The 15,059-nt window shown below is 36.4% G+C and overlaps 1 protein-coding gene across 1 annotated transcript in view; it reads left to right on the top strand.

Moving 5' to 3' along the window:
* The window catches only part of UNKL (unk like zinc finger), a 122,893-nt gene that overhangs the window by 40,340 nt on the left and 67,494 nt on the right, over positions 1-15,059 (top strand). The window contains 2 exon segments of the mRNA XM_069108776.1: positions 5,263-5,398; positions 14,680-14,797. Of these exon segments, the coding sequence (XP_068964877.1) occupies positions 5,263-5,398; positions 14,680-14,797 (254 nt within the window).

Below are 15,059 nucleotides of genomic sequence, written 5' to 3'. Positions count from 1 at the left end.
TAGCCTAGTGCTTTGCATCCTACATTATCTCATTTGATCTTGACAATGACCTTGTAAAGTAGGTGCTTTTTTCAATCCCCATTTTACAAATGAGGAAACTGAGGCTGAGAGGTTAAGTGACTTGCCCACAAGATCACACAAATAATGATTGTCTGAGTTAGGATTTGAATTCAGGTTCTTCTGAATTCTTTATCTATTTCTGCTTTCTTTTTCAAGTTTAATACCCCATCCCACTATACCACCCAGTTGCCTAACACATCGAAGATGTTTCAGTTGAATTAATGTAAGTTCCCCATATTGAAATAGGCTTGAATACCAAATCCTCCACCAGAAGTCTTACCTTGGTGCTTTATCCTGGTTTGGAAATTGCCCTGGATTTTTGAAGACCAGTTCCAATAGAATATAAGCTGTGGCAGTTACTGTCAAGTTAGAAAGGCTTTGAATACAGGCCCTCTTAACAGATTTAATGTCTTTCATCTATTGACTAGCCTTGCTAAATGTGGAGAGGATTATCAGGAGTATTTGGGCTATCAGGTGATACATTTTCTCAACCACGTGGCTTATAAAGACAGTCTCCTGAGGTACATAGGAGTTGTCATCTTCTTTGGTAGAGGTGTAATACCCCTCCTGATAGAATCATGGCATAAGCTGAAAACCATTTAATTTTTAAAAATTGAATAATACCTTCACATTTTCATTTTATTTTTATCCAGTTTTCATTATTTCTTTTATGAGGCAGTGGGCTGTAGCAAAAAGAATATTGGGTTTGAATAGGATCTGCATGCCAATCTTGTCTATGTTTTTCATTAGCTGAATTACCTTGGGCAGATCACTTGACCTCATTGAGCCTTGATTTTCTTTTGCTTTTTTGGAGGCAGTTGGGGGTTAAGTGACTTGCCCAAGGTCACACGGCTAGTAAGTGTTAAGTGTCTGAGTTTGGATTTGAACTCAAGTTCTTCTGACTCTAGAGCCAGTGCTCTATTCACTATGCCACCTAGCTGACCCAAACCTTGATTTTCTTAGAAAAAGTTTTTATTGCTTCCCTACATGAATGTTTTTATTAGAGCAGTTGTGTTTGTACTATTCTTTCTTGTGAGGAGATGGGATAAAAATACTTTGTGGCAGTAAAGCAGTATGTAAATATTACTGTTTTTTACTAAAATTACTAAAAATATTACTATTTTAAAAATGATAATTATTTTCAGCAAAACAGATGTAAACCCCCCCCCCCAAATAATCATCAAAACCTTTAAGCAAAATAGCACAAAAAATTCATTGAGAATGATTGTGCATGAATCCATATGCTTCTCTTATGTCTTTTTGTCTAGACCTATAGTTTCATTGGTGTAGTGAAGTACCTGTGAGTATTCTCCCTGTACCAGTCAAATAAATTGTTTTGCAGCTTATCATCTTAGGGAATTCTTCTTGTTTCATACTCTTTTATTCTTCTCTTTATTCTCTCTTACTTACCATTTCTTAAAAGACACGAATGCTGTCTTTTAGTTTAGGTAGTACTAATGTTGATTGGATTTAACCTTAGTTTCATTGCTATTAAGTGCTGTCTCCAGTTATATAGTTGAAATCAGCATGTTTATACTTCTTTTGGTTCTGCTCATATCTTATAGGTTTTTCCATATTTCTCTTATTTCCTGTCACCCTTTCTTATGGCACAATCCTATTTCATTACATTCTTTTTTTTTTTTCCTCTTCTCTGGACTTCTGATTTAAGGAAACTGTAATGTGGGAAACCTGCCCCCTACCTCCAATTGATATAGATACAGAGTTCCAACTAGTCTATAGTATAGAGACTTGCTTAGGGCCACCAAGAGGTTTACCAACCTGCTCATAGCCACATAGCTAGCATGAGTTACAGGCAGGTCTTGAACATAGAGAATCCACACTGCCTCTGTCTCTTGCTTCTCCAGTCCATCTGGCCATGTCATTCCCATGTTAAAAAACTCCATTGGGTCCCTATTGTCTCTGAGATAAAAAAACATTAAGCATTTCAGGAAAGAATCAAAGAATTTGAGATGTGGAAGGAAATTCAAAGGCCATTTAGTCCAGCCCATACACAAAAGGAAAATTACACTACTGCATTCCTGGCAAGTGGTTGTTCAGCCTCTGTTTTAATTTCTCCAAGAAGAAGGAACCTGTCACCTCTCTATGCAGCTCACTCTACTTACAGCTCTCATCTTCTTGGCTGCAATTTCTACCCATTGCTCCTGGTTTGACCCTTTGAGACCAAACAGAACAAGTCTCTTTTCTCTAGAGGAGATACTTGAAGACAACTGTCATGAACCCCAGTTAAATATGCTTAATTCTTTCAGCCAGTTCTTATGTCACGTGGACTCAAGTCCTTTTACAGTTTTCTTTGTCCTTTTTTGAATGCTTTTTAGCTTATTGATATCCTTCTAAAATTCTGTTGCCAAGAACTAAGCACACTATGGAAGGTGTGCCCTCTTTAATATTTCCCAAGATCAGATTAGTTGTGTGTTTTAGGGTTTTTTTTTTGGCTACCACATTACACTGCTGGCTCAGTATGAGTTTGTATTCCACTAAAGCACCCAGATCTTTTTTTAGAACTGCTGTCTGATTATGCCTTCTCCATCTTATAAAGTTAATTTTTTTTTATAACCAAGTACAAGATTTTTCATATATCCATATTGAATTTCATCTCACTCTGAGCAACCTAGTTTTTTATCCTTTCAGGATTTTATTTGATACTGCTTGTCATCCATTGTGTTAGCTATCCCTGCTAGCTTTCTGTCATTTGCAAAGTTGATAAATAAACTGTTTCTTTATCTAAGGCTATTGATAAAAAAATGTTAAATAACACAGATCCCTAGATTGTACCATAACAGCTACATATTGAGAAATCCAAATAGTTCCAAATCCATCTAATTGTATTGTCTAATCTGCACCTTCTCTTTTAGAATAGTATTGAAAGCTTTGTTAAAATCTAGGTAGACTTTATCCACAGCATTTCCCTTTTCTACTAGTTTTGTAATCTTATGCAAAATGTAAGTGAAATTACAATGGCTTGACCTCTTCTTTAATCCATCAAGTTCTTTGTAAGTCATTCCTTTTTCTTCCAGCTCACTTACCATCTCTTTAATGATCCAGTCTAGAATTCTCTCAGGAATTTCAGACTCACTAGCCTATAGTTTTTAGGCTATTCTCTTCCCTTTAAAAAGAAATAGGAGGGGCGGCCCGGTAGCACAGCAAGTAAGAGCACCAGCTCCAGTGTTGGGATGACCTGGAGATTGAATCCCGGGCTCAGACACTAAGCACCCACCCCAGAAACACCTGGCCATGTAACCTTGAGCAAACAGTTACTTAACCCAATTGCTTAGGGGCGGCCAGGTGGCTCAGCGAGCAAGAGCACCGGCTCCAGTGTCGAAGTGAATAGCGCACAGGCCCTGGAGTCAGGAGGACCTGAGTTCAAATCCAGCCTCAGACATTTAACAGTTACTAGCTGTGTGACTTTGGGCAAGTCACTTAACCCCAGTTGCCCTCCAAAAAAAAAAATAGCACAACATTTGGTCATCTCCTAAGTCTTACAGTTCTTACTAATTCTGTTTTCCATGTTCCTTTAGTACCCAAGGATGTGGTTCATCTGGGCCAAGTGACTTATACTCTCTTACTATATCTCCTTACTTATATTGAGTATCAATCCCCCCATTAGCCATTTTTCTTCTGTCATTTCCAGGGTAAAAGTCGTTATCTTTGGCAGGGAAAACAAACAAAATCAGAACTGAGCTGCTCAGCCAGTTATAATTATCTCTAAGCAAAGATTTTTTTTCCCTTCTTTTCCTCTCAGTAGAGCTAAAAATCTTTTTTTGTTCTTAGCTTCTGTCTTCAGCCCAGGTTAGTTTTAAGCTTTAGCATTTCTGACACTATTTTTATGACATTGTCATGCTTTTATATTTATTCTCTATTACCTGAGCTTGCTTGCTTGCTTCAGTTTTCTGAACGTTTCTTTTAAAAGTCAATCTCTTCAGTCAGATCCCATTTTTCCTCCTCACTAGTATTTCTCTCTGTGTGTCTTCAGAATTTTGTTTGTGATCATTTCCTCTCCCTTTTGGGCTGACTTCCCCTGAAGCATTTTAACCCATGGGATCCCAACTCTCTCTTTCTTCTGAACTCTTTGAAATCTGTTTTCTCAAATATTATTAAATTTTCTCTTCTCTATCACAAACTCCAGGAGGGAGTGGTTTAGTTCCCTTAAGGGTTCCCAGTTATTTCTACTCTGGCATCAATTATTTGCTGTTAGTGGGAGTAAGATCCAACATAGAATTTCCCCTTGTTTATTTGTAGCTTTAAGTTTTCTTGTACACAACTTTTGTCTTGTATTTAATCAACATTTGTTAAATCTTTCTTTTTAAAGCAATCGGGGTTAAGTAACTTGCTCAAGGTTACACAGCCAGTTATTTCTGGGTGTGGTGCTGAGTATCTGAGCCCAGATTTGATCCAGGTTGTCCTGGAGCCGGTGCTCTTAACTCGCTGAGCCACTTGGCCGCCCCTCACATTTGTTAAATCTATACATTTCACAGTATCTCAATACACCAGTCACAAAAATATTTAATAAATGTTTTAATTTTTTAATTTTTCCCTTTTAGATCCTTTTTAGTCACAAAACCATTCTTTTCCATGCCCTCTTATGTGGTTACTGGACATATTTTTCTTAATAAAACTGAATTTGTCCTTGGTAGAGAATTTTATATACTTGAATTTCAACTGAGACATTTAAAGTGCTTGAAAGTAGTCATTCCTTCATTTCTCACTGAGGTTTATTATATATTACTCACAGCTACAAATCATAACAGGTTACCTTCTTTTCCTTTTTCCCAATATCTTTCTTCTATGAAAAAGCTATCCAGCCTCCTCATATTATAGCAGCTTTAAAAAAATGAACAGTGCTTGTAAAACATGGGCTATTCCTTCAATCCTGAGACAGTGGTACTTTCTAGCTAGTAGAGTGGAAGTTTCATGATGATAGGATTTGTCTTTTTCTATTTGTATCCATAGTACTGGGCACATAGGATTGTAGATTTAGAATTGGAGGGAACTTTTGTGGCTAGCTAATCCAGTCCTCTCATTTTAAGGGTGAGAAAGCTCTAGCCCAGAGGGGTTAAGTAATTTGCTTAAGGTCATACAGTAGTAGTAAGTGACTGGAGCTCTATAAATGCATTTGAATTTAAGTGAATGTTAATTAATTGGTTGCTGTTTGCAAATGAAACATTTGTTTATTTTTTTTTTCAGATACCAATTTTGTCTTAGGTGGCTACAAGACTGAACAGTGTCCAAAACCACCTCGCCTCTGTCGTCAGGGCTATGCTTGTCCACATTATCACAATAGTAGGGATCGAAGACGAAATCCCAGGAAATTTAAGTACAGGTGAGCTATTTTTACACAATAGTTTAACAAAATAACTTGGATTATCTGTATTCCTTCTAAAGAGCTTGAAGCACTTTCAGATACGCCCATTTTTCTTTAGAAAAATTTTTATACACAGTTCTTTATGTAAATTCTCATTATGCAAATTCAACTTTATGTAAAGAATTCTGAAAGAAATCTGCATTTCAAACATCCTCCGCAAACATATGTTAATTAAATATTGTACATTAATGTGCTCTTTCTCTGTTCCTACCCTTTGGCTCCACACTTGGTGTCCTTTAACCCCCCCCCCCCCAAAAAAAAAAAAACCAAACAAACAAACCAAAAACGCTGCAGGTGAAAGTAGAAAAGCAGAATGGTAGGAAAGACCCTACCAGCACTGGATGGGGGCTTGCTTGAGACCTCCAGTGCATAGAAAGAAGGACTTTGCTCTGTTCTGCCAGCCCACCTGTGTGTCTGTCCCTGACTCCATGTACCACACTGTGCATCACTCATCCTCTCCTGCCTTTGTCTGTGTTCAGCCCCCATGTGTCTGCACCCCATGTGTTCTACCTCTTCTCTCTGACCAGGCCCCCTTGTGGATGACCTTGGCCCACTCATCTTCCTCCTCCTGCTCTTGCTTCTCTGTACTCAGTCTCCATATGTCATTTAACTGTGTGCCAGCCCCCTTCCCCTATGGGCATGGGGTCCCTTTCCTCCCTTTCACCCTTCCCCATGTCTGCAGGCAAATTTTCATTATGTCAGAGTCATTTTAAGTAGAGATCTGTGGACCAGTCTACTTACATATAGTGAGAACTGTCTGTATTATAAGAAGTATTGTAGCAGCATGTATTTTTTTTTTAAATTAGCCGTGTCCATCTTCCATGTCTCTGTGCTTCAACTTCCTGTGATTTCCCTTTAGGATTATTTTATTGTTCTTCTTAATAATTTCATAAGTGGTCCTTTCATACCTGCTATATTGTTTTGCTCATAGCTGACCCTCAAGAAATATTTGTTGATAGCATTAATATTTCTTTTTCAACATTCCTTATTGTAACTTAACTCATGGTTCTTAAATTTTTTGTGCCATGATCATAGAACCACTGAACCTATGATTTCCTTGATTTTAAGAGGAACCCTTGTGAAGAAACTCTCTGGACATCTATTTTGCAACTTGTGGTCTTAGAGAATTGCTCTGGGTCCTGAGAGATTAAGTGACTCACTCAAAGTCTCACAGCCAGTATATGCCAAAGGCAGGGTTTGAACTCCAGTTCTTCCTGATTCCAAGGTTATAATAAAACTTAAAATGGTCTCCCTGCCTCTAGTTCCATCTTTTTAAGATCCATCCTTCTCACTTTTGTGAAAATAATTTTCTTAATTCATGATGTTATTCATTTGCCCTGATTGCAAAGGACTTTCATTGCTAAACTGAGAATTTTTCATTTTCTTCTAGAGGCAATAGGGAGTGATGTGCCAAGACCTAGTCTTTAGAAACATTAGTTTGGCAGCTGTGTAATGAATGGATCGCAGAGGAGAGAGACTGGATGCAGGGAAACCAATTAGGAGGCTATTATAACAGGTCAGGTCAGAGAGGTCAAAAGATCTGCATCATCTCATACAATGGGAGGCTATGCATGTATCCTGAAGAATTTGATCCATGGAGGAAAACATACTCAAAGCCCAATTTCTCTTCCACTGTAATTTGCAACAAACCCACCACATCAATAATAATAAAAAATCATGATGGATTCCTTGGATGTACAGAGTTTCTTATCCTGATTTATAAATTTAGTTCTCCCTTCAGTGCAACAAATCTTGGGAATGAGGAATCTTTTTTTCCTCTCTCTTTTTTATTCCTTGCCTAGTTAGCCAGACTGGAGAAAGTAAATCTGCTAAAATCTGACTCTGGTCATAAGCAGTTCATTTTAGTAGTTTCTTGCTCCCTTATCTTTTTTTTTTTTCCTGACTCTACTTTTAGCAGTGATTAATTCCCTTTTTCACTGACATACACAGACAAGAAAACTAAACTTACAATTATGTGATGATATACTCATAGAAACAAAGAGAAGAAAAATTAGAATGTTATGAGCCAACTTTATCAAGTTCATATCTTAGCTTACAGTTTCCTTTGCTTCATTCTCCATTTTCCCAGAGGTTACTTGATGGGGAAAGGTTTGGATGATGGGTAGCTCTGATCTTGGAATTAATCTATTACTCCATTTTGTTTTGTTAAGTTTTTAATGCAAACTTGATGGCTGTTCTGTCACTGAAATGGTGACATTGTAGGGAGTGCCAGACTTGAAGTCAGGAAGATCTGAGATAAAATCTTGCTACAGATACTGACCAGCTATGTGACCCTGGGCAAGTCACTTAACCTCTCTCTATATAAGATGGGGATAATAATAGCACCTACTTCACAGGATTGTTGTGAGGATCAAATGAAATAACATATATAAAGCACTTTGCAAATCTTAAAGTGCTATATAAATGCTGTTGTTGTTACTATCATCATCATTATCCTCTTCCTCTGCCCCCAATACACTCTTGTTTTTCCCAGACTCAGAGCCTGTCTGATAATTTTTTTTCTTCTCAGCTTTTGCTGAAACTGTTTGCATATTTTCTTAGCAAGCTGGGTGTGAGAGTTCCCAGGTCATTACAAGAGTAGTATGGAGCTTGGGTGGGGAAAGTACCACAGTTCCATAATCGAGTGGTTGGATTGGTTTAAATGAATTAAAGGGGTTCGTGCTGTCCTGCCCAGGCATTATCAATGCTTTTTTCTCTTTCTTAACTTCTTTTTCTATTCATTACTGGATAGTAGTAGGAGTTGAAGAGAACTTATAATTTGGACACCCTAGACTGTTGGACTTATTAGACTGTGTCCCTACTTCCCCTTACCGTCCAGTTATCAGGCCAGACTGGCATTTTTTCCTCTAGTGTATTTTTCTTCTTTTTTTTGCAAGCCTTTAAATAGTGTCACAGTAGATAAAAAGAAAGTCCCACCTCTCCCTTGTTGCCTTCTCTCCTTCTCACCTTCTGCCTTGAATATATCATATCATGCTTAAATAAGCATGTGTATGTGTTATATTCCCTCTTAGTGAATTGGGAGTTTCTTGAAAGAGCTATCATTTTTTCATCTTTGTGTTCCCAGTAACTAATAGTATCTTTATAAGTATGTGTTTAATACATATTTGTTGCGTTATTAAGGGACTTGTCTAAAGTCATATTGACAGTGGGGAAGCAATAATTAAAAGTCTCCTCGCTTTACATTTGATAATTATTTTCTGGATGCTTTGCTCATATCTTTAAACTACTTCCTAACTATCTCTAAAGCAGTTCCTTTTAATAGGGCATATGTTGGCATGTTAATTTTATTCAGAGAAATTCGATTGGTATATTTAGCTGACTATAATTTGATACCTTGGCAACTTAGTAACACTTACTAGAAATTTATATTTAGAAAGGATCCATCCCTTCAAAAGACTATATTTTCTTCCTGCTATGGAAAAATTCCTTTCCTATTCCCCCATAAGCCCTCTAAAGATTTATTTAGTTCAATATCAGTTTAGTTCAATAATTGATTTTCCATTATGAAAGTTTCCCTTAAAGTTTCATACATTACAAATAGGGGCAGCAGACACGTACTCTTATAGTAGTTCCAAGAAAATTATTACAGGAGCAAGCCCAGCAATTCATTTTAGTGGGAGACATCAAGAGATACCTGTTCATATGTTAGTGATAATATCCAGCGCCCCCTAATTTTAATCCACATTGAACAAACCCTAGGAGCACTGCTATTATTTAGGCATGGTTAGAGAAATTAAATATCAACTTTTAAATAGATGTAATGATTATGTAATCTTTACTATATTTAAGGCTATATATAAGAACTGAATTGATTCAGATTTCCTTTTTAAAATAATGTTTTCATTGATATCTTTTGTTTTTACATTGTCTAAATTTTCCTCTGTATCTCTTCCCATTTCTCCTCACCAAGAGCCTTCCCTTGTGAGACAAATATTTAAAAAAAGGAAAAAGAGGAAGTAAAGAAGAAAAAAATAAAACCGATCAGTATGATGGAAAAAGCCTAATATAATATGCAGTGTTCTACTCTTTTCCTCCCTTTTCTTCAAAGCTTTTCTTTGGGGCCAGGCTTGTTCTTTATGGTTTTACAATGCTGATTTTTAAAGAACTGTTTTGGAGGTGTTATTTTTTCTATATACATTGTCATGATATTGTGTATATTGTTTTCCTGGCTCTGCTTACCATCTATTTGTATAATTTTTTCCATACATTTTTTTGTGTGCTTGTTTATTTTTATATAAAGAATTACATCTTGGCGGAATTTTTGATACTGAAGGACATAGGGTATTTTCAATATTTTTCCGAGTTGATCAGCATTTTGATTTTGTAATTGTCAGTGCTGAGAACATTGCTTCTCATAAATACATAGTATAAAATGGCAGAAATATGTTTAGGATCATTTCAGAAATTTTTGGAAATTATATCCTAATCCTAAGTCAAAATTAAATGATTTTGTAAGGAAACTCAAGTTTTAAACCTGTGTTGCTTGATAACTTAGAAAATTCTTCTTGAACTTTTATTGGCAGATAACTGATTTTTTTTTATTTCAATTGAGTATGGTTTATGAACCCAACTTAGTTTTTAGATTCAAAATATGAAGGGAAGTATTCCTGAAATTGTGTCTCTAGTTATTTCAGATGAATTCTTAATTCCTCATGTTCAGGATTTCTTCAGCATAATAGTATTTCATTATATTCTTGTGCCCCACTTTGTTTAACTGTTCCGTAATTGACGGGCATCTTTTTTGTTCCCTGTTCTTTTCTACCACAAAAAATTTGGCTATAAACATTTTGGTGTATGAACCCCTTCTTTTTGTTATTGACCTCCTGAGGTATATGCCTAGCAGCGAAATCTTTTCATCAAATGATATGGATGGACATTCATGTGACTTTATTGTTGTTCAGTTGTTTTAGTCAAGTCTGACTCTTCATGACCCAATTTGGGGTTTTCTTGGCAAAGATATTGGAGTGATTGGGCATTTCATTCCCCAGCTCATTTTACAGATGAGGAGACTGAGGTAAATAATGTTAGGTGAATTGCCCAAGGTCACACAGCTAAGAATTTGAGGCTAGATTTGAATTCGGGAAGATAAGTCTCCTGACTCCAGGCCTGGTGCCCTATCCACTGTGCTACATAGCTGCCTTCAACCTTATTTGCATAATTCTAAATTGCTTTCCAGAATGATTAGACTTATTTTACAGCTCCTTCCACAGTAATCAGTATGCCTTGCCTATCTTCCACAGCTTTCATCATTGACTATCTTTTGTCATTTTTGTCAGTTTATTGGTTATAACATGAAAATTCAGTGTTGTAAACATTCTCTTAGTGATTTGGAGCATTTTTTTCTCATAGTTGTTAGTAGTTTGAGGTTTTTTATTTTTCATTTCATCTGTTTGTTTAAGTAACAGCAAAGAAGGTCACCACTGCTAGATTGTGGGGTATGTGAAGAGGAGTAAAGTCAAGACTGGAAAGGTAGGAAAGGGCCAGATTGGTAAGGTCACCAGGTTTACCCCGTTAGGAAATGCCAAACTGAGGATGTCATGTTTGATCCTGGAGGTAACAGTGAGTCACTAGAGTATATTAAATGGAGATGTGGTGAGGGGTGGGTTGATATGGTCAGACCTGTACCTTATAGGAAGCTTATTTTGACATATGAGTGGAAAATGGACTGGAATGAAGAGACATTTGAAATTGGGAGACTCAGCATCAGGCCCTTGGAATAGTTCAAATGTTAATTGATTAGAGCCTGCACCAGAATGGTGGCAGAGAATGGGTGTATATGAGAGATGTTATGAAAGGAGAATTGGCAGGGCTTGACTATAGATTGGATATGGAAGGATATGGTGAGATAAAGTAAAGAGTTGAAGATAACACATAGGTCTTGAGCCAGTCTTATACTTTACTCCCCTCCACATACCATACAATCCTTGATGGTAATGAGGGCAGCTAAGTGGCTTAGTGGATAGAGCAAGGGCCTTAGAGAGTCAGAAAGATTCTTCTTCCTGAATTCAAATTTGGCCTCAGACACTTACTAGCTGTGTGACTCTAGGCAAGTCATTTAACCCTGTTAGCTTCAGTTTCCTTATCTGTAAATGAAATGGAGGAGAAAATGGCAGACCACGGCAGTATCTCTGCCAAGAACACCCCTAATGGGATCATGAAGAGTTGGACATGGCAGAAATGACTGAACAACAATAACAACTTGATTTTAATATAGAAATTAGGAATAAGGAAAGGTTTGGGGAGAAAGATAAGGAGTTCAGTTTTGGGCATGTCGATTTGAGGTATTTACAGAACATCTAGTTCAAGATGTTGAATAGGCAGTTGGAGATGCAGGACTAGAGATCAGGAAAGATCTTGGGGTAAAATCTGAGATCTGGTAATGATCTGCTTAGAGATGATTATTGAATCCATAGGAGCTGATACAATAATCAAGATAGTATAGAGGAGGAAGAGTAAAAGGGTCCAGCCCAGAGCCCTGGGGGATACTTATCTTTAGTGGGTAGAGATTTAGGAAAAGAGACTGAGAAAGAGAGGACCAACAGGTCAGAGGTACCAAGAGAGCAATGTCCTGAAAGCTTATATGAGAGTATCAAGAAGAGAGTGATCAGTAGTCTCAAGCTACAGAAAGATGAGGTTCAGAAAAGACCATCAGATTTGGTGATTAAAAGATCATTGGTAACATTGGAGAGTACAGTTTCAGTTGAATGACGAGGTCAGAAGCCAGACTTCAGAGAGTTTAGAAGAGAATGAGAGGGGGCGGCTAGGTGGCACAGTGAATAGAGCACCAGCCTTGGAGTCAGGCGGACCTAAGTTGAAATCCACCTCAGGCACTGTACACACAGACACACACACAAAGACACACATACACCCCTAGCCGTGTGACCACGGGCAACTCACTTAACCCCAATTGACCTACCTTCCTTCCTCTAAAAAACAAAAAACAAAAGAGAGAGAATGAGAGGAAAGGAGGTGGAGGTATTGATTAAGAATTCATCTGCCCATAATTAGAAAAAGCATATGATCTGCTTCTCTTCTAATTTTTTACAGCATGATCTTTAATATTTGAATTGTGATATATGCTGTAAAATGTTGATCCAAGCTACATTTTGAAAAAAAAATTTTTAAATGAACCTAATACATGAAAAATATACAATTAACTTATCCTACTTTTTAAAAAAGTTATTTCTGACTTTTCTTCAGAGTTATTTCAATACCTTTATGCTTCAGGATTGAATATTTCCTTATAGCAAAGAAAAATAATTAATCAAAAACATTCCATACAATGATCATTTATGATAGCATATATAATACTGTCTTCTTATAATCCTCTGCCTCTTTATTGAGAGTAGTGAGGCATGTTAGTTGTGTATATTATTTTGAATTTCCTTATTTCTTCCTCTATTATACAAATACATCCATATTTCTCTGAATTTCTCATTCATCATTTCTTATACTTCTGTACAATAATATTCCATTACATTCATATACCATAATTTTTCCATCCAGTTCTTAGTCATTGGGCATCCATGTCGTTTATAGTTCTTTACTATCACCAAGAATATAATCGGGAATATCTTTGTATATATTATACAGGTCCAACTATGTTTCATCCTACTCAGTAAACTCCAGTGGCTCTCTTTCGTGTCCGGGATCAAATAGAAAATTCTCTCACATTCAAAGCCCTTTATAACCTACCTGTCTCCTATTTTTCTGCTCTTCTTATACCTTATTCCCTGCTACATACTCTTCAAACCAGTGACATTGGCCTTGTTGTTTCACAAACAACACATTCCATTTTTTGGCTCCAGGCATTTTCCCTGGCTGACCTTCATTCTTAGAATACTCTCCCTCAACTCCTTGTCTTCCTTTAAGTCCCAACTGAAATCCCATATTTTACCTTTACCTTTCTCATTCCCTTTGACTTACCCTTTTTAATTCTGGTATTTTCCCTCTTTTATTTCCTATTTATCTTGTATATAGCTTGCTTTTTACATATTTGTTTGCATGGTGTCTCTCCCATTAGACTGTAAGCTCCTTGAGGGCAAGAGCTGTCTTTTGTCTATTTTTGTATCCCTAGAGCTTTACACAGTGCCTGGCACATTGTAGGCACTTAATACATGTTTATTGACTGACTATATGGATCTTTGTTTCTATCTTTGTTTTCCTTGGGGTCATCCCCAGTAGTGGGATCGCTGGGTCAAAGAGGGTAGAGGGTATGGAGAATTTTGTCTCTTCTCTTGTGTAATTCTAAATTGAAATCTAGAACATAGGGTCGCTGTCTCCCCCAACATTAATTTTTCCCATGTTTTGTCATATTTTACAGTTCGCTATTCTGCCTTATATGTTGGAAAGGAAACCCCTTTATGTCATAGAGATACAAATATATAAATTATGATATTTATTTCTTCTTTTTTTTTAATATAGGACCTGAAGTGATATGCTTGATTTAGTACAAACCAGATAGGCTCAAATTAGCAATTCAGAAGTTATAGACATTAGATATCTTGAGACAAACTGACTTTGTTGAATCAAAGGAAAGAAATTTGATTTTTTTGGATAGAAAACTGTTGGAAAGAACTTAACCTTGTTCCCCAAAGGTGGTGATTTTTAATAAATCTGGACAAATAATATTAAGGTTGCCAGGAAGGCCAAGAAATAAATATACATTTTTTACCTTTCTAGAGACTTTGGTTTTACTAAAAAAGAAATCAGATTGTAGGCTTGAAAGCTTCAAATTTAAGCTTTAAAAATCTTATAAATTTCATATTTAAAGAGATACTCAATCACTTACAGTAACAAGTCTAGACATTTCTTCCAACTTCAGGCTCCTTAAAGATGTTTTTTTACCCAGCCCTAGAAAATGTTTCCCATTTGATTGCTTAGTAAAGATGCAGATTAGAATGTATGGCGTTTATGTGAAATTTGTTTTGTTAGACTGATGTTTGACCATTTAACTTTATTTTTGTCTCAATGAGAGAAAAGATATTTTGAAAGAACTTGTAATGAAAAGTTCTAAGAAAACTTAAAGCTACTCTTCTTTGCTTATTCCACTGAATTGATGGTATCCCATTAGTCTAGTGTTAATCTACTGATAACATGGTTGGGCCATGCTCCCAAATGTCTATATATGTGTATTTATAGACTTTGATATAACAAATTATATAAATGAGTGACATTTTCCTTTCTTGTTTTTCAGTAATTTTTTTTCCTCCTTCCAGGTCCACTCCATGCCCCAGTGTAAAACATGGAGATGAATGGGGAGAACCTTCAAAATGTGAAAGTGGGGATAACTGTCAGTATTGTCATTCTCGTACTGAACAACAATTTCACCCTGAGGTGAGAGTTGTACTATTTCAAACTGATGTAAAAAAGTTGGAGAGGTAATGTGATGTTGTATCTTCTAGTTTTTCTTTTGAATTTGCCTCCACTACTTTTGCTGTTTTATGAGCCAGTAATGCTCATAATCTTCCACCATCTTACTTTGTAAGTTTTTTGAAAATGATTTTATATTCTAATTCAGTGTTGATTTTTGTTTTCATTTCTTTTTGGCAAAGAGTTGTTGCATTTCTAGGTATATTTTTAGGGTTTTTTTTAACTT

The sequence above is a fragment of the Petaurus breviceps genome, unplaced genomic scaffold, assembly GCF_028583685.1.
Source record: "Petaurus breviceps papuanus isolate PSGF00001 unplaced genomic scaffold, PetGlider_PUasm1.0 138, whole genome shotgun sequence".
Classification (NCBI taxonomy): Eukaryota; Metazoa; Chordata; class Mammalia; order Diprotodontia; family Petauridae; genus Petaurus; species Petaurus breviceps.
The sequence above is the reverse complement of the archived record's forward strand: the minus strand, read 5'-3'. Positions and strand labels throughout refer to the sequence as shown.